The 19628-nt window shown below is 48.8% G+C and overlaps 1 protein-coding gene and 1 non-coding gene across 5 annotated transcripts in view; both read right to left on the reverse strand.

The window, feature by feature from the left end:
- PARP16 (poly(ADP-ribose) polymerase family member 16) overlaps positions 1–18687 on the reverse strand; it is a 32107-nt gene extending 13420 nt beyond the window's left edge. For 2 of the 4 annotated variants that reach the window (XM_015142490.3, XM_001109120.4), the window contains exons 1-2: positions 18046–18687; positions 339–476 (exon numbers count right to left, since the gene is read on the reverse strand). In XM_015142490.3, coding sequence (XP_014997976.2) covers positions 339–476; positions 18046–18219 — 312 coding nt within the window. In that variant the 5' untranslated portion in view covers positions 18220–18687. The remainder of the gene's footprint in view (positions 1–338; positions 477–18045) is intronic. The other 2 variants (XM_077939590.1, XM_077939589.1) reach the window with 1 other exon arrangement.
- Positions 17248–17378, reverse strand: LOC114680001 (small nucleolar RNA SNORA24). The gene has a single exon (XR_003732079.1). It is a non-coding gene; the product is annotated as a small nucleolar RNA SNORA24 (small nucleolar RNA).
- Positions 18688–19628: the final 941 nt, after the last annotated feature.

Genomic DNA, 19628 nt, shown 5'->3' on the forward strand with positions numbered 1-19628 from the left:
CTCATTCAATTCTCATAGTCAGTGCCCTGAGGGAAGTATACTATTATCATACTGATTTTACAGATGAGGAAGTGGAGGTACTGAAATGCACCTGGTACCTACTCAAGGTCACACAGCTGAGATGAGACAGAACTCAGCTTTGTACAGCCAGTGGGAAAGTTCCTGGGCCTGACTCCAGACACAGAAATAGAAAGTCTAAAGGTAAGGACCAGGAATCTGCATTCTCAAGCTGCCCAGGTCACTGGTACACAGGGAAGTCTCAGAGCCACTGGATTCAGTGCTGTCCCAAAACCCCTAGGCCCCTAAAGTCTGTGATCCTAACGGAAACAAAGTCTCACCTCTGCCTTCCCTGCACTGTGGATTGTCAGGATCTTTGAGGATAAAATCCAGCTCACCAGGTCCCAGGCCCGTTTGTGGTTGTCTCCAGAGGACTGGAGAAGTTCTTTCAGGTTAGGTAACTTGCTGGCATCTGCGAGCTGAAGCAACAGAAGAACTTCCATTAGCAAGGATCCCAGACACAGTGATAGTCAGGGGCCCTCTAGTGGGAAGGCAGGCAACGTTCACTTGTTGCACATCTCAAGGGATCTCCTGAGAGGAAATTCATAGGTCTACAATCCCCTTTCCAAATAATACTAAACTTTACAAGCTCTAAAATCTGAAAGGTATTTTTTTTTTTTGGTGGGGTTTTGTTTTGTTTTTGAGACAGGGTCTCACTCTGTCGCCCAGGCTGGAGAACAGTGGTGTGATCTTGGCTCATTGCAGCCTCTACCTCCTGGGTTCAAGCAATTCTCCCACCTCAGCCTCCTGAGTAGCTGGGACTACAAGCGTGTGCCACCACGCCCGTCTACTTTTCATATTTTTTGGTAGAGATGAGGTTTCACCATGTTGGCCAGCCGGGTCTCGAGCTCCTGACTTCAAGTGATCTGCCTGCCTCGGCCTCCCAAAGTGCTGGGATTACAGGCCTGAACCACCATGCCCAGCCTTGGTGGTGGTGGTTTTTTTTTTTTTTTAAACTCTTTGGGTACCAAACCTGACCTGAGCTGATGGAGGTTTAATCTTTACCTATCCCCTTCCTGTTAGGATAGATGCATTCTGCTGCAGGAATATTAACATGCCATGAGTATGGCATGCCACCCACTGCAGGTGTGACTGAATACATGATATACGCATATGTGGGTAAAGTGCTACAATACAAAGCCTTTTCCCTTCTGTGGGAGAATTAGTTAACTTCTGTTAACTTGTCCCCCTGGAGACGGGATAAAGGTAGTATGACAACTACATACATAACCAGGCAACACTGCTTAAGGTGAAAATGACCCAGCATAGTACACGGCATCTGGCCTGGGAGGAACTGTAAATGGGGAATGCACAACTTTGGGTTTCCCAGAGTGTGACAATGTTTTGTTGGAACCCTGGCAGCTTTGTTGATGACATTCTCAAGAGTGAGACCAGCCTCTGAGGAAAATGGAGCTTCACTTAGGCCAGAGCAGTTCCTGCACACACCCCATGTGGATTTTGTCAGGCCTCTGAGCCCAAGCCAGGCCATCGCATCCCCTGTGACTTGCAAGCATCCCCTGTGTCTTATACGCACCTATACGCCCCAATGGCCTGAAGTAACTGAAGAATCACAAAAGAAGTGCAAATGCCCTGCCTCGCCTTAACTGATGACATTCCACCACAAAAGAAGTGAAAATGGCCAGTCCTTGCCTTATTATCTTATTGCCTTATTATCTTATTGCCTTATTATCTTGTGAAATCCCTTTTCCTGGCTCATCCAGGCTCAAAAAGCTCCCCCACTGAGCACCTTGTGACCCCCACTCCTGCCCACCAGAGAACAACCCCCCTTTGACTGTAATTTTCCTTCACCTACCCAAATCCTATAAAACGGCCCCACCCTTATCTCCCTTTGCTGACTCTCTTTTCGGACTCAGCCTGCCTGCACCCAGGTGAAATAAACAGCCATGTTGCTCACACAAAGCCTGTTTGGTGGTCTCTTCACACGGATGCGCATGACAGATTTCATCTCTTTACTCCCAAGTTTTCACTTCTCAGGGCAAAGACTAGCTCTTGGACCTCTATGTGGACCGCTGCAAGGACTTCCACAGAAACAGAATGGCTGATGCTGTGCTGCTGAAAGCTGTCACTAGTCCTAGAGCCTTCAGATTTAGGCTGATGCCTCGTGGGACCTGTGATAGGACTCAGCCTAGTTGTCATTGCAGCACATTATTTACCATTCTAAAATCAGGAAGAATCGGAATCCTGAAACATATTCAGTGCCAGGATTTCTGATAAGGGACTGGGGACCTGGACTAACAGATAGCAACAAAGTATCTGTAGCTTTTGCTCAGAAGTTATGACTGACTAGAGGTCAAACCTCTCCAGCATGGCATTTAAACACCTCTAGCCTAATCTCAACCCCTTACCATCCCCTCCATCACAGACTGGTGCTATCCAGGAACATGTCTTGTTCCAAGAATATCCCTTCCCCCACCTCTACTACCCGGGCGCTTCTGGACCAAGAGACCATTCTCTCCTCTAAGTCCCTAAAGCCCATTGCCCCAGTACTCCCTTCCGAGTATGCCCAGACTCCTGGAGGTCAAGAACTGTCTTATATATTTCCAATTCTCCTCTTTCCTGGATGCAGAGGAAAGAGCATGAACTCTGGAATCAGATCTCAGTTAGAATCTCTGTTGAGCTTCTATCTTCTCTCCAACAAGGGAACCTCACTACCTCCCCATGGGGTTGTCAGGAAATTGAAGAAGGTCACAGAATCTCAGGGCTTGGTCTATATATGTCCATTTCTTTTCCTTCCATTTACATTTCTCCCCAGACAACACTGTCCTCCCAAACCCTGGCAACCTTTCCTTCTGCTTTGCTAGGGATGTAGTTGGCACTTCAAGAATACTTGTGGTGGCCAGGCGTGGTGGCTTACACCCGTAATCCTAGCACTTTGGGAGGCTTGGGGGTGCGGGTCACAAGGTCAAGAGATTGAGACCATCCTGACCAACATGGTGAAACCCCGTCTCTACTAAAAATACAAAAATTAGCTAGGCGTGGTGGTGGGTGCCTGTAGTCCCAGCTACTCAGGAGGCTGAGGCAGGAGAATCGCTTGAACCCGGGAGGCAGAGGTAGCAGTGAGCCAAGATGGCCCCACTGCACTCCAGCCTGGTGACAGAGGGAGACACTGTCTCAAAAAAAAAAAAAAGAAAAAAAGAATACCTGTGGTTCTTTTCCATTTTTCTAGAAAATTGTTACTGACTTTGGGAGTTTTTCTTAGCTCTGCAGTTGAAAACTAGAAGCAGAGCCAGGTGTGGGGGCTCATGCCTATAATCTCAGCTATTCAGGAGGCTGGGGTGGATTTCTTAAGGCCAGGAGTTAGAGACCAGCCAGGGAAACACAGTGAGATGGCTCCAAAAATAAATTTAAAAAAAGAAAATTAAAAACATCTTAGGACCACTTTATTTCTATTTCCAAAGATTCAATCAATAGCCTCATATATTGTAATGAAACTATCTCAGGTCGGGTGCGGTGGCTAATGCCTGTAATCCCAGCACTTTGGGAGGCTGGGGTGGGTGGATCACCTGAGGTCGGGAGTTCAAACCAGCCTGACCAACATGAGAAACCCCGTCTCTACTAAAGATACAAAATTAGCCGGGTGTAGTGGCATATGCCTGTAATTCCAGTTACTTGGGAGGCTGAGGCAGGAAAGTCGCTTGAACCCAGGAGGTGGAGGTTGCGGTGATCCGAGACCACGCCATTGCACTCCAGCCTGGGCAACAAGAGCGAAAGTCAGTTCCAAAAAAGAAAACAACAACAACAACAACAAACTATCTCTACAGGCCTCATAAGGTATCATTGAAAATCTAATATTTATTAAAAGAAAAAAATTTTTTGGAGATAGGGTCATGCTCTGTTGCCCAGGCTGGAGTGCAGTGGCACAAACATGGCTCACTGCAGGATCCATCCCCCCCCCACCAGAAGTGATTCTCCCACATAGCTGGGACTATAGGCACATGCCACCATGCCCAGCTATTTTTTTTTATTTTTAGTAGAGATGAGGTCTTGCTATGCTGCCCAGGCTGGTCTCAAACTCATGAACTCAAGTGATCCTCCTGCCTCAACCTCTCAAAGTGCTGGGATTACAGGCATGAGCCACCAAGCCCAGCCTACTTTTTTTTTTTTTTTTTTTTTTTAATGTATATGTGACCCCAGGCATGGTGCTTTACGTCTATAATCCCACCACTTTGGGAAGCTGAGGCAGGCAGAACTCTCCAGCTCAGGAGCTCAAGACCAGCACGGGCAACATGGCGAAACCGCATCTGCACAAAACAAAACAACAAAATAATTAGCCAGGCATGGTGGTATACGCCTGTAGTCCCGGCTACTTGGGCTGAGGTGGGGGGATCGCTAGAGCTTGGGAGGTAGCAGATGCAGTGAGCCATGATTGTCCTACTGCACTCCAGCCAGGGTGACAGAGTGAAACCCTGTCTCAAAAAAAAAAAAAAAAGGATGTGTGGAGTGTAAATGCTCCATGAGTATTGGTACTATTTCTATGCCTTGCTTACTATTCCACCCCGCCTGCTTCACCCCCAGGCTGCATGGCCTTGCATTATTCAGGGAGCATTTACTAAGCATCTACTTTGTGCCAGGCCCTGTGCTTTTAGGAGGGGACATTAGATTTAAAATGGGCCCCTTAATCAAGTGGGGAGGCAGAAAGGTAAATAATCATGACTTAAAAGTATTCATTGTCGCCGGGTGTGGTGGCTCTCGCCTGTAATCCCAGCACTTCGGGAGGCTGAGGCAGGCAGATCATCTGAGCTCAGGAGTTCAAGACTAGCCTGGCCAACATGGCGAAACCCCATCTCTACTAAAAATATAAAAATTAGATGGGCGTGGTGGCAGGCGCCTGTAATTCCAGCTACTCTGGAGGCTGAGGCAGGAGAATCTCTTGAACTCAGGAGGCAGAGGTTGCAGTGAGCCAGTGAGCCACCACTGCACTCCAGCCTGGGTGACAGAGCGAGACCCTGTCTCAAAAAAACAAAAAGAATTCACTGTCATAACAAAGTTGGATACAAACTACTAAGAGGACAAGGTGGGACTTCTGTTGGGTAGGGGCTAAAGGAAAAGTGGGTGGGGTTGGGACCAGCTTCACCGAGGAGGTACTGTATGATCTGGGTTTGCTATACAAAACCACAGAAGTATGAAAACGCAGCGTGTAGCTGGGGAAATGGGTGTTGGCATATGGTTAATTGTGCAGTTCTCCCAGGCATCTGGGGCTCTATTCCTCTACTAGCTGTGTGACCTTGAGTGAGATGTTTGACTTCCTGTGTCTCAGCTTTCTCAAATACATAATTGGGATAATATTAGTAGCTACTTCATAGGGTCCCGGTGGAGATTAATCAAGTTAAACAAGTGCTCAAACCAACAGGAAAGTGTTATGTACTCTAAAGTTACTGTGACTGCAATGACTGCCATCATTAACAACAGGTGATTCTGTGTGGCTGGAACCTAGAGGGTGGGGAAGTGGTTGCCAAGAGGAACAGTGGGAAGGTGACCTCAAGTGAGGTCATCTCAAATGATCCTGTGAAGGACCTTGCACTCCACTTGGGAACCCCGAGCTTTGTTCTGTAGGTTATATACGGAGTCACTGAAGACACACCCCAAACGGTGTACCCTCAGGTAGCTAGCTACCCATACAGGACTGCTGCCTGCACAGTCCAAAGGGCACTCATCCCCCTTCCTTCTTTTCTATTCCTTGTTATCTCAGAGCCAGAGCTGAGTCATCTTCTCTCCCAGGATTACTACTATTCCCATCACTCCTGTCTTCACATCCCACCTGTGAGCCACAGCCCTTGTCAACAGTCCATATCTGGGCCCAGAGAGCCCCACAAAAGGACAGTCAGCTAGCCAGGCGCCTTTCAGGGACTCAGTCTGGACAAAGGGGAGAGACACCTCCCAGCTTCAAGCTGGACCCAGGCCTCTTCCAGGCCCTCCCACTGCATCTGCCCAGACAGGGTCCCTGCTGCATCCTGCCCTCCTGGCTCTCCACCATCTGTCCACACTCTTTAACTCCTCAACTGACCTTCTTTATGTTCCATTTCACTTTTCATGTTACTCTGAAAAATAAATCTGCTTTAACAATTTAATAGGATTCTTCCTCTTGTGACTAAAACCTGTCTGCATTTTAGCAGGGCCTTTTGGGAACCAGGCACACAAGTAGGGTTGCCATTTAAAATACGCTGTGCCCGGTTAAATTTGAATTTCAGATAAACAACAACAACAACAAAAGCTCCTTTTTTTAAAAAAGACAGGGGACGGGGTCTCATTGTCACCCAGGCTGGACTGCAGTGGCAAGATCACAGCTCACAGCAGCATCAACCTTCCAGGCTCAAGCAATCCTCCCACCTCAGCCTCCAGAGTAGCTGGGACTAAAGGTATGTGACATCATGCCCAGCTAATTTTTTGTAGAGACAGGGTTCCACCATGTTGCCCAGGCTGATCTCAAAACTCCTGGGCTCATGCAATCCACCAGCCTCAGCCTCACAAAGTGCCGGGATTACAGGCATGAGCCACTGTGTTCAGTCAACAAAATTTTTTTTAGTGTAAATAACCCATGCAATATTTGGGATATATTTATACTTAAAATCCCAGCACTTTGGGAAGTCGAGGCAGGTGGATTACCTAAGATGAGGACTTTAAGACCAGCCTAGTCAACATCGTGAAACCCTGTCTCTACTAAAAATACAAAAAATTAGCCGGGCATGGTGGCGGGCACCTTTAATCCCAGCTACTTGGGAGGCTGAGGCAGGAGAATCGCTTGAACCAGGGAGGTGGATGTTGCAGTGAGCCAAGATCACGCCACTGCACTCCAGCCTGGGGAATAAGAGTGAAACTTCATTTAAAAAAAAAAACAAAAACCTTATTGGTTGCTCAGCTGAAATTCAAATTTAACTAGGTGGCCTATATTTTTATTTGCTAAATCTAATACTCTTACCCTTAATAAGTCCCTTAGGAATCCAGTCTGGCCTCTTAGCCTAATAGTACCTCCTGCCACCAGCTCCCTCCCCAAACCCAATGCTATTCCAAGTGACCTATGGCTTTCTTCCTCTGTGCTTCTGTGGCTGCCTAGCATGACATCCCATTAAGTCTTCAAGGCCAGCAATCACCTCCCATGTGAAGCCTTCCCTGACCACCTACAACCTCTGTACTCAACAACTGTGTTCTATGTTCAGCAATTACAGCAGAGCCCCATGTTGGCACCTGACCCTCTGGGGCCAACTCAGATCTGATTGGGACAAACATTCCCTGAGGCCAACCACATCTTACTGACCCTGGAGCCCCATGCCAGCCTGGAACCTGGCATGAAGTTAAGAACAAAGAGTAATAGCAACTATTTATTTGAACCCTTACAGGTGCCAGCCACCAGAATAAATGCTTTGCATGAATTTATTCTGTTATCTCGTGTTATTCTCACAACCTATTTTGAAGATGAGGAAACTGAGGCTTGAGATGCTAAGCACCTTGCCTAGCGGCACACAGCCGGCGTGGCCGGGCAGGGATATGAAGCCAGGGGGCCCAACTCCAGAGTCTATTCTCCTGCCATACCCTTCTATCAAACGAATGGAGAAATTTAGTGGTGGACTGAATATTTTAGCCCAAAGGAACAATTCCGGCAGAACTTTTAAGAGGCTGCTTTGGGAAGCTAATCAGATATGATACTGGAATTCCTCCCAATCCCAAAATAATACAACTGAGACAGCTACTGGCTGTGCCTAAACCAAAGGTAGGGAGAAAGATGTATGTGATATGTAGTATAGGGGTATGTGGAAGAAATCACCATCTAGGCAAGCATTCTGAATCACACATCAGTACATGGCAGTGGAAGTCATTTGCCAACTGGTCCAGGAGAATAACTGTTGAAGAGGAAGGCAGGCATTTCCAGGGATGGGGAGGGTTTCCCACTCCAGGGGGGAAAGAGCACGGCAGATGGACAGAGAAGTGAGCAGTGTGTCCCAAAAAGTGCTCCTAGGCTCAAATGTCCCCCAGGGCCTGAGAAGTAAAGAAAATGAGTAACAGGGGAGTCCGGGAAAGAGTTGTGAAGACTGTTGAACTTGTGACTCCGGGCTCCATTAATAGCTAAGGCCAACCAACCCTCAGCTCCAACTTCTTCCTGCCCTGGGGCAACCTCCACCAAAGGCGGCAAGGCCTCTGATTTTTGTTTCAAAAAGAAATCAACAAGCTGTCTTTTTAATTTCCCAATTTCTAAAAAAATAGAGGACAAACAAAACCCATCAGCTCACAGGCAACACATCTGCAGCCTCTGCTATGGGGAATAAGGAAGGATATAGCTGGAGAGATAGTTGGGGGAATCTGAATGGTGAGCAGAGCTGAGAGTTTCAGGGGTTTGGGAAGAGAAGCCTCTTAGGAAAGAGGTAGTTTGGGTCACAGAGGAAAGAGAGGCCCAATGAGCCACAAAGAGGCAACTCAACCTCCTTGCTTTGAGCAGGAGCAATCACCTCGATCACAAGCTCCTGGGGAGGAGGTGGCCCAGGAATCTGTGTACAGATGTGGGTACAAGTGATTCTTATCAGGAAAAGCTGGAGATACTCAGGTTTAGATCTTAGACAATGTTGTCCTAGAAAGTTGTGGTAGGCCAGGCGCGGTGGCTCAAGCCTGTAATCTCGGCACTTTGGGAGGCCAAGACGGGCGGATCACGAGGTCAGGAGATCGAGACCATCCTGGCTAACACAAAAAAAACTAGCTGGCGAGGTGGCAGGCGCCTGTAGTCCCAGCTACTAGGGAGGCTGAGGCAGGAGAATAGCATAAACCCGGGAGGCGGAGCTTGCAGTGAGCTGAGATCCGGCCACTGCACTCCAGCCTGGGCGACAGAGCGAGACTCCGTCTCAAAAAAAAAGAAAAGAAAAGAAAAGAAAGTTGTGGCAGCAGGAAAGAATAAACATCTGAAACATACTTGTCTAGGAAAGTGTCAGAGGCCATAGTTACTAGATGTGGGTGGAGGTGCTGCAAAGGAAATGAACCAAAAGTCTGCCAAGGTCACCATTTTCGGGACCACGGTGACACCCAGAACAGTGGGGCAGGGGCGATGATTGGAGCTGGGAGGCTGCTGAGATGAAGGCTGAAGAGGTGGACACCACAGGTACAATCTGCTTTGCACAAACCTACAGTATGAAAGGCCAGATTTGCCAAAACAGATTAGAGATCAGAGTCTACAAAAGAACTCTTCACAGGAGGAGCCAGCATGGGGACCCTAAAGGGTTCTCCTAGGAACTTTTAAAAGTCCCGGTGCCTGGGAGCAAGAGTGGTGTGCCATCACCACATCCAGTGATTAGCTGACGGTGATGAAGATAATGATAAAACCTACAACCCTGAGTTGTTAGGAGGACTAAATGAGCTACGTGTAGAAACAGCTCAGGACAGTGCAACACAAACAGTAAGTGCTATTAGTGGGGTACAGGTGTTGGTTGCTATATTATCAATCAAATGCCCCCTCTCTGCTGCTCACCGATCTGCTGAGGAAAGGTCTACATTGCTGGGATGGTTGGGAAAGAAAGAGATGGCTAGTCCTGGAGGGATGGATCCCACCCCTTCATCCTCCATATCACCATCCCATTAGCTGGTATCTTTCTAGACACACACCTACCCACTGACAGTCACATCATATTACATGTATCTATGTCTGTATTCGTATATTTTCAGACCTGTGTACTTTTTCTCCTCCACTCTTCAGATGCCATCTTTGAGAGGAGCAGAGAAATAAAAAGGTAATCTGAGGGACCAAGAATCTTACCTTGAGATATCAAGTATAGACCTAACAGGCACTTTTATTATTAACAAATCTAATTGTTATCATTTCCTCACCATCCAGCAGGTATGGGTGCTCATTAAAATGATCAAATCAGTTAATAGAAAAATAGAAAAGCTACATATTATCTGTAAGTAAACAAACAAAAAATCTCAATGTCCAGGCTGCACTTCAAACCAATCAAATCAGAATCTCTGAGGATGGGGCTTGGACGTCAGGGTTATTTTCCTTAGTTTCCCACGTGATTTCAATGACAGCCAAGGTTGAGGCTTGTAAAGAATGATCTTTCCAAACTGGGCTCAGTAACACAACTTCTGCTTGAGACCAGGAGTTTGTAGAACAGCCTAGGCAACATAGCGAGACTCCTGCCTTTTTTCTTTTAATCCAACAATAATAATAATAATAATGATCTTCCCCAGTTAATGTCAATATTCAACTTCCAATATGGAAATTAGCATTGAAAGCCTTCCTTAGAAAGGTTAGCCATAAACCAGGTGCGGTGGCTCACACCTGTAATCCCAGCACTCTGGAAGGCTGAGACAGGCGGATTGCTTGAGTCCAGGAGTTTGAGACCAGCCTGGGCAACATGGTGAAAACCCATCTCTACTAAAAATACAAAAATTGGCCAGGCGCAGTGGCTCACACCTGTAATCCCAGCACTTTGGAAGGCCGAGGCGGGCGGATCACGAGGTCAGGAGATCAAGACCAACCTGGCGAACACGGTGAAACCCCGTCTCTACTAAAAACGCAAAAAAAATTAGCTGGGCATGGTGGCGGGCGCCTGTAGTCCCAGCTTATAGGGAGGCTGAGGCAGGAGAATGGCGTGAACCCGGGAGGCGGCGGAGCTTGCAGTGAGCGGAGATCGTGCCACTGCACTCCAGCCTGGGCGACAGAGCGACTCTGTCTCAAAAAATAAATTAATAAATTAAATAAATAAAAATAAAAATACAAAAATTAGCCAGGCATACCGGTATGTGCCTGGAGTCCCAGCTACATGGGAGGCTGAGGTGGGAGGATCGTTTGAGACCAGGAGGCAGAGGTTGCAGTGAGCCAAGATCACGCCACTGCACTCCAAATTGGGCAAGACCACGTCTCAGAAAAAAAAAAAAAAGAAAAAGCCATGAACCAGCAATTTCACCTCTCAGAATGTATCTCAAAAAGACAACAACAGACATAAACAATGATTAATGTAGAAGGATGCTTATCAAAGTATTATTTATAAAAGCAAAATTTTAAAATTGTAAAGAAACCCAAAGGAAGGACTCCTCACTGCTAGGGAGTGGAGGCACAGAATAAGGTGGAAATTTCAGGTGCATCTTAAAGGACGAGAGGGAGTTTGCTTCAACAAAGATGGGAATGGCATCAGGAGGGGTCAGGACAGAGACAAGCTTATATGTGCTTTAACCCAGACACTGGGGAGTCACTGTGTCTAGACAGTGAAAGCCAGAAACCAGAGAGAAGAAGGAAAAAAAAAAAGAGAAAGACTTCTTACTCCTCCAGGACCAGGAGACCCAATTAGAGCAGTCTGGCACCCCAAATAAGAACAGGGTAAGCTTAATGCAGTGCTTTTCAGACTTCACTAAGTGTACAAATTGCCCAGATTTGTTAAAATGCAGATCCTGACTGGATAGGTCTGGGGCAGGGCCTGCTTTTCTTTTCTTTTTTTTTTTTTTTTGAGACAGAGTCTCACTCTGTCACCCAGGCTGAAGTCCAGTGGCGTGATCTCGGCTCACTGCAAGCTCTGCCTCCTGGGTTCATGCCATTCTCCTGGCTCAGCCTCCTGAGTAGCTGGGACTATATGCGACCGCCACCTCACCCGGCTAATTTTTTGTATATTTAGTAGAGACAGGGTTTCACCATGTTAGCCAGGATGCTCTCGATCTCCTGACCTTGTGATCCACCTGCCTCAGCCTCCCAAAGTGCTGGGATTACAGGCGTGAGCCACTGCGCCCGGCCAAGGCCTACTTTTCTAATGAGCACCCAGGTGAGGCTCATGTTGCTGGTCCTCAACCACACTAAGCAGCGAGGGCCTGGAGCTAACACAAAGAAGCCCTTCCCACCCACTTCCCACCCCCAGAAAGGGTCTACAGGCTAATGGAGAACCAGAACATGCTATTTTGGGGGGCGGGGGGGGAACAAAACAAAAAACTTTACAGCTGCGACTGTGTCAAGTGACAAACCTGACGTTTGGGGGCCAATGGTCAAGGGGTACAGGGAATCCCAAGAATGCTACGTATGAGTTCTTTCATCCAACCCCGGTCCCAAAAAACAAGGTGAGAAATCCTGAGACCGGGTATTCAGCACACACACAATGTGATTCCTCAAACGCTTGATAAGTACTTCCCAAGCCAGGCACTGCAAATACAAGAGCTCCCAGTGTAAAATCAGAGAGCTTGCCAGGTGCGGTCGCTCATCCCTGTAATCCCAGCAGTCTGGGAGGCCGAGGAGGGCGAATCACCTGAGGTCAGGAGTTCAAAACTAGCCTTGACCAACATGGTGAAACCCCATCTCTACTAAAACTACAAAAAAAAATTAGCTGGGCATCATGGCATCTGCCTGTAATCCCAACTACTAGGGAGACAGGCAGGAGAATTGCTTGAACCCAGGAGGCAGAGGTTGCAGTAAGCCGAGATTGCACCATTGCATCACTCCAGCCTGGGCAACAAGAGGGAAACTCTATTTGAAAAATAATAATAATAATAAATCAGAGAGCTTATCGGCATAGAAATGGTCTCAAAACAAGACACCTCAGAGATAATCCGGGACTTTGGGGACAGTGACAAGATAATGCTAGATCAGACCTAAAGCCAAGAGCTTGGTTCAGCAGTGGGGAGTTCTCAGGAAATCACCAATCAATAAAGTAATTTAAGTCACTGCTCTAATTTTTGGAAACTGCAACCCTTGTGTTATAGGTGTGTAATAACACCTCACATGTGGAGAAAGATTTAAATGACTGAAAATGGCAAACTTTCACATTACTTCCTTGTGCTTTTAACTAAACAAATGAAAGTGAGAGACTTTTTTTGAGACAGGGTACCACTCTGTCACCCAGAATGGAGTGCAGGGGCACAATCACGGCCCACTACAGCCTTGACCTCCTGGCTCAGGTGAACCTCCCACCTCAGCCTCCTGAGTAGCTGGGACTACAGGCATGCACCACCACACAGGCTAATTTTTTAAATCTTTTTATATAGACAGGGTTTCGCCATGTTGCCCAGGCTGCTTTCGAACTCCTGTACTCAAATGACCGACCCGCCCAATCCCAGAGGGCTGGGATTACAGGTGTGAACTACCGTGCCCGGCCAAGAGATTTTTTAACAGCTCCACATTTTTCTTCTTCAGGTAACTACAAAATGATCTAGTCAGTCAAGTCCAGACCTGATTCCCTTTTCTTTAAAAGTTAGACTTTGATTCAGATACAGGTCCAGATGCCCACTTCTCTGCATCATTTCAGTAACTCATGCGACATGTGGCAAAAGGAGGCCTAAAGTGTGTTTATCTAAGAATGTATGTATGTCCCCAGAGATGGTGCCGGGCCCCACCAGCGAGCAGCCTTGCTGCTGACGGCCATGCCTACAGCCAGCCAAGAATCTATGTGGTCTGGGCTATTTTCCTCAACAGTGGGTGCCCAATAAGGAATATGGCAACAGAACTGGATGGTAAGAATCTGTGTTTCTCCAGTAGCCCTCAAGAGAAAGGGTAACTGTCTGGGACTGGTACAATAAGCCCCATGGGAGGGACAGTCTGTCTCTTTAGAGGAGGTGGCTTTTGGGGGTAACCTACATTGCTGATGCTCTTTTTTTTTTTTGAGACGGAGTCTCACTCTGTTGCCCAGGCTGGAGTGCAGTGGCGCAATCTCGGCTCACTGCAAGCTCCACCTCCAGGGTTCATGCCATTCTCCTGCCTCAGCCTCCCGAGTAGCTGGGACTACAGGTGCCAGCCACCATGCCTGGCTAATTTTTTTGTATTTTTAGTAGAGACGGGGTTTCACCGTGTTAGCCAGGATGGTCTCGATCTCCTGACCTCGTGATCCGCCCGCCTCAGCCTCCCAAAGTGCTGGGATTACAGGCATGAGCCACCGCACCCGCCCAACTGATGCTCTCTTAAGGGATTACAAGTGGGGCGGGGGAGAGGGGGGAGGATGTGCCCTAAACAGAGCAATTGATACCTTTGCAGAGGGCTAAGGGATAGAGTCAAATCTATTAGGGGCACGTTTACTTTACTGGTATCGTTTGAACTTTTTTATAATGAGAATATATTCAAACATTACTTGCATAATTAAAAATAAATTTTAAAAAGCATGATCAAAACAACTCCACAGGTCCCTTTGCATGTATCCCATATTCACCAAACAAACCTGGTTCCGTTGGCCAAGACCTTCCAGCAGAAAGAAAATAAGTTGAGCATTCTAGTCCCACTTGGAGGTATGTTTCTTGGTGAAAATTAAAGTTGCACTGTGGCCAAGTGCAGTGGCTCACGCCTGTAATCCCAGCACTTTGGAAGGATGAGGTGGGAGAACTGCTTGCGCCCAGAAGTTCAAGACCAGCCTGGACAACATAGCGAGACCCCATCCTAATTTTTTTTTAAAAAGCTGCATTGTGAGTTTGATCCCTCTGACCCCAAACACTCCTCCCAAACAGGTCCCTCTCTCACCTGCCACCATGGGTGTCTTTCTGGATCTCACCCCAATACCTTCCCCTGCCCAAGGACAAAAATCTCCACAACTTAGCAGGACATGTGTAGCCCTGCATGCTCCATAGGCTGGCCTCATTTCTTCCTGTTCCCCACAACAGTTACACTAAAGCAGTCTTGTCCTTCTCTGTAAGCTCACACCTCCTGGCTTTCTGACTATCCTGCTGCTCCTCCTGGAATACTCTTTCCCTCTTTTCTGCTCTTGAAGTTCTGCCCTGGGACTCGGCAAAGCATCAGCCTCCACCCCTAGTTGGTGTTCCCAGAGCCTGGCCCACAGCTGAGAGCTTGGGGGTGTCCTTGCTGTGGGCTTCCATGTTGTACCGCGCTTACCTAGTATAGCTGAGCACACTGTTAACCTCTTCAAGGGTCAATCCTGTATCCTTAGCACCTGGCCCATAGCAAACACTCCATAAGTATCTGTTGCCAAAACCGAAGGAAGTTTCGTTCCCAAGGCTCTGATATAGCACACTTAGAAAACTGAGTATCTGAACCTGCAAGAACAAACCTCAAGGGAAGTCAGTGAACTTGCCTCTTTCTCCAACCTCACACTTCCAGTACCCAGAAACGCCTGTGCACCATGGTCACCACTTGAGATGCCCTCAACACATCATTAGGTGGGCTACCAGGATCAGGCGGGGCCAGGAGGCTCAGCCTTTGTTTGTCCCTCAACCTCCTAGGAATGATAGCAAAGGAGGAACCAAACACTGATGATTTCATCAGAGATAACGCTAAACACGTGTTGATTATAAATACCTCCTTTAATCTAGCAATATGGTGCCTGTCATTAATTGATTGCCTAATGTTGAACTAATTTTTTTTTTTTTTTTTTTTTTTGAGACGGAGTCTCGCTCTGCCACCCAGGCTGGAGTGCAGTGGCCGGATCTCAGCTCACTGCAAGCTCCGCCTCCCGGGTTCACGCCATTCTCCTGCCTCAGCCTCCTGAGTAGCTGGGACTACAGGTGCCCGCCACCTCGCCCGGCTAGTTTTTTGTATTTTTTAGTAGAGACAGGGTTTCACCGTGTCAGCCAGGATGGTCTCGATCTCCTGACCTCGTGATCCGCCCGTCTCGGCCTCCCAAAGTGCTGGCATTACAGGCTTGAGCCACCGCGCCCGGCTAATGTTGAACTAATTTTGCATTCCTGGGATGAACCCAACCTGGTCATAAGGAATTACCCTTTTTTATAAATTGTTAGCTTTAAGATCCTAATACCTTGAAGATAATTTTTGCATTTATACTCATGACGTTGGCCTATAATTTTCTTTTTTTTTTTTTTTTTTTTTGAGACAGAGTCTCGCTCTGCCGCCCAGGCTGGAGTGCAGTGGCGTGATCTTGGCTCACTGCAAGCTCCGCCTCCCGGGTTCACGCCATTCTCCTGCCTCAGCCTCCCGAGTAGCTGGGACTACAGGCGCCCGCCACCTCGCCCGGCTAGTTTTTTTGTATTTTTTTTAGTAGAGACGGGGTTTCACTGTGTCAGCCAGGATGGTCTCGATCTCCTGACCTCGTGATCCGCCCGTCTCGGCCTCCCAAAATGCTGGGATTACAGGCTTGAGCCACCCCGCCCGGCCGCCTATAATTTTCTTTCCTTTTTTTTTTTTTTTAAGACAGAGTCTTGCTGTGTTGCCCAGGCTGGAGTGCAGTGGCATAATCTCGGCTCACTGCTACCTCTGCCTTCCAAGTCCCGGTTCAAGCAATTCTCCTGCCTCAGTCTCCCAAGTAGGTGGGATTACTGGCACGTGCCACCATAATGGGGAGATGACAGGCTGGTCTTGAACTCCTGACCTCGTGCTCCACCCGTCTCAACCTCCCAAAGTGCTGGGATTACAGGTGTGAGCCACCACACTCAGCCTATAATTTTCTTTTTTTCCATCAACCTTATTAGATTTAGGGTCAAGGTTTGCTAGCCTCTTTTTTAATATTCTGTGTAACACCGGGAATTACTTATCCCCTCAGTGATTGCTAGAACTCACCAATGACACCAGTTATGTCCAGAGTTTTCTTTGAGGGAAAATCTCTGACTACTAATTCAACGGTTTTTTGTTTTGTTTGTTTTTGTTTGAGGGAGAGAGACTTGCTCTGTTGCCCAGGCTGGAGTGCAGTGGTGTGATCATGGCTCACTGCAGCCTCAACCTCTTGGACTCAAGCCATCCTCCCGTTTCAGCCTCCCAAGTAGCTGGGACTACAGGCACACACCACCACACCCAGCTAATTCTTAAATTTATTTTTTTGTAGAGACAGGATTTCACCATGCTGCCTAGGCTGGTCTCAAACGATCCTCCTGCTTTGCCTTCCCAAAGTCCTGGGATTATAGGCGTGAGCCACCCAGCCTTTTTCTTCTTTTTCTACAATAGTTTAGAAAAGTTCGCCCAATAACCTGGCACCCTCCAGGTTTTTTGTTTTGTTTTGTTTTGCTTTTTTTTTTTTTTTTTTAATGGAGTTTCATTCTTGTTGCCCAGGCTGGATTGCAATGGCTCAATCTTGGCTCACCGCAATGTCCACCTCCCGGGTTCAAGCGATTCTCCTGTTTCAGCCTCCAGAGTAGCTGGGATTACAGGCATGTGCCACCATGCCCAGCTAATTTTTGTATTTTAATAGAGACGGGGTTTCTCCATGTTGGTGAGGCTGGTCTCAAACTCCCGACCTCAGGTGATCCGCCCCCGCCTTGGCCTCCCAAAGTGCTAGGATTACAGACATGATTCACCAAGCCCAGCCCCTCCAAGTTTTTAACAGTGAAGAATGTTACTTGTGCAAGTCAGAATCTGATACCAATTAAATGGTGACAGCTTTGCTGATGAACAAGAATATGCTCTTCCATGGCTAAGAAGGGAGACTGCCACACTTGACAGTTCCCAAAGATACATGGAGTTCGGTGTCTTTAATGAATATCAGCTATTGGCTATTTCAATATTCTGCTTTTTACTGAATCGATTTTGGTAAGTTATATTTTTCTAGGCAATTGGAAACATTTGGATAAGGACAACTGATATCTTGAATGCTGACCCAGAGGTGAACTCTGCAAAAAAAAAAAAAGTGCCTGGTGAATCAGAGAAATAACAGCTGACATACGCACTGGATGTTACAGTTTATAAAAGCACTGCCCATAGATCACCTCATCGGAAGACCAAGTTCTGGGTGGCTTTGGTGACTTTTTGGTGTCTATTTGCAAAAGGATGGATAACTTTCTAGCTAAGCAAAACAGCTGATTCACATCAACCCTATTTCTGGCCAGGCTAGAAAATCTGTGGAGGACTATGCAACGATTCCTGATTCCTCACTTCAGTCCCCGGAGTCACTTGTCATTGACAGGAGAGAAGCAGCCACCAAGTGCCTTGGGAGTGAGAGTTGACATGAGGGTGTCAGGAGTGTTCTTAGCTAATGGAAACCTTCCCCAAGGCAAGGCCATGCCAAGCTGGGAATGAAAAGTCTGGGGGCTGTCATGTTTACTAACGCGGATGGAACTGCCTCTACCTCTGGTTCCACAGGGCACTTGGTCCAGGACGCAATGGGCAGCGCCAGGACAAAGCACACTCACCAGGGCTTCAAAGTCCTTACAGTCGCCGCGGGCGTAGGACGCGGGGAAGGGCCGCAGCACCGAGTCGCGCTTGTAGCTCTGCAGGGCCGAGGCGAAGAGGCTGCACCGGAGGTCGGCAGCCAGCAAGTCGCGGCCCGCCGCCTCCCTGGCGGCGGCCCAGCCTGAGGGCTGCATCCCAGGTCACTGCGCGTTGCCGGGGGAGACGCGCTGGTTGGGGGCAAGGGCGAGCGTGCGTTCAGCGCGGGGGCTGGGCCCGCTGACAATGGGCCGTCAGGGGCCGGGTTCCCAAGCCTGGGGTGGAGCTAGGCAGGGGGCTGAGATGACACGGGTTCAGAACGTGCCGACGAGGGTCCTCTGCCGGGGTCTGGGCCGCGGCTCGCTGCCGAGGAGAGAGACCGAGGCCTGGACCGCGGGTCCGCGGGGAGGTTGGGCCCAGGGATAATGGGGCCGGGGTTGGTGGCTGGGAGGGGTTCCCGGCCTGGGGGAGGGGCTATGACAATGGAATGACAACCGCGGGAACGTACTGACACGTGTCCTCCGCGGAGGCCTGGGGCGGGAAGCAGCCCCCGAGAGACGGCGGGCAGAGCCCACTCTCCGCGACGGGCGAGGCTGCTGCGCCGCGCGCGCTTTCCTGCCCCGCCTCCAGCCGCGCGGCCGAAGCCCCGCCTCTCGCCCGGCTGCCCTCGGCGCCACCTGTCTTCCGCCTGCAGCGCACGTCAGTTTGCCTTGCCCGGCCTACCTCCCCTCCCGCCGCCGCGCTCCCACGCTGCTTAGCGCTCCGCCCGGCCCAGCCGAGGGCCCGCCCCTTCCCGCGCCAGCCAGCTCCTCCGTATGGGTTGTGCCCGCACCGCCCAGACCCCAATCAGCCGCAGCTGCGAGAGGTGTCGCCGCCAGTGTGTGCCGGGCGACGTCGCCCACGCCCCTGCCACCCATCCTCACAGCAGCGCCTGGTAGAAACTGATTTGGGCACCCTGTCGACCCGCCCCTGTACTTGTCTTTGTCCCAGCTCGGCGGGTTGAGCCTACTTCTCTTCCTTGGGGAATTAATGCTACCTGTTGTCTCTCTCTTGAATCGTTTCCCTCAAAAACTGCACAAAAGGAGCCATTTAACACCCAGGGAAACTGAGGCTTAGAGTGCTGCAATGCTTGCCCAAGATCCCACAGTCAGATGGGTGAATCTGGGATTCGCACCGAGGTCTTTGGAAAAACAAAAGACTTCTTCTGCTTTTCAGCCTCCAGAATTCTCTGAATTGCTTAAGTCTCTGGCCTCAAATGCCCCAAGATCTTCCTTGGGAGGCCTCTCTGACAGGGAGCTTGGGGAAGAGCAGAGGGGCATTGACTTAACTCCCTACTCAGAACCTTCATTAGAAGAAAACCCCGAAGTGTGACCTCATGGTCACGTGCAAATCTAAACACAGACCATTGTGCTTAGACCAACACAGTGCACACGCTCCTACCCTGCAGGATCTTCTGAGGAAGAAACTTCTCCTTCTGCATCCAGGCTGTGCTGGGCCCTGGGCTCAGAGGAGAGGTTGTCCCATGCCATTGGATTGCATATATGACTTCGGGAGGTAGGGCGAAGAC

This window comes from Macaca mulatta, chromosome 7, assembly GCF_049350105.2.
Source record: "Macaca mulatta isolate MMU2019108-1 chromosome 7, T2T-MMU8v2.0, whole genome shotgun sequence".
NCBI classification, from domain to species: Eukaryota; Metazoa; Chordata; class Mammalia; order Primates; family Cercopithecidae; genus Macaca; species Macaca mulatta.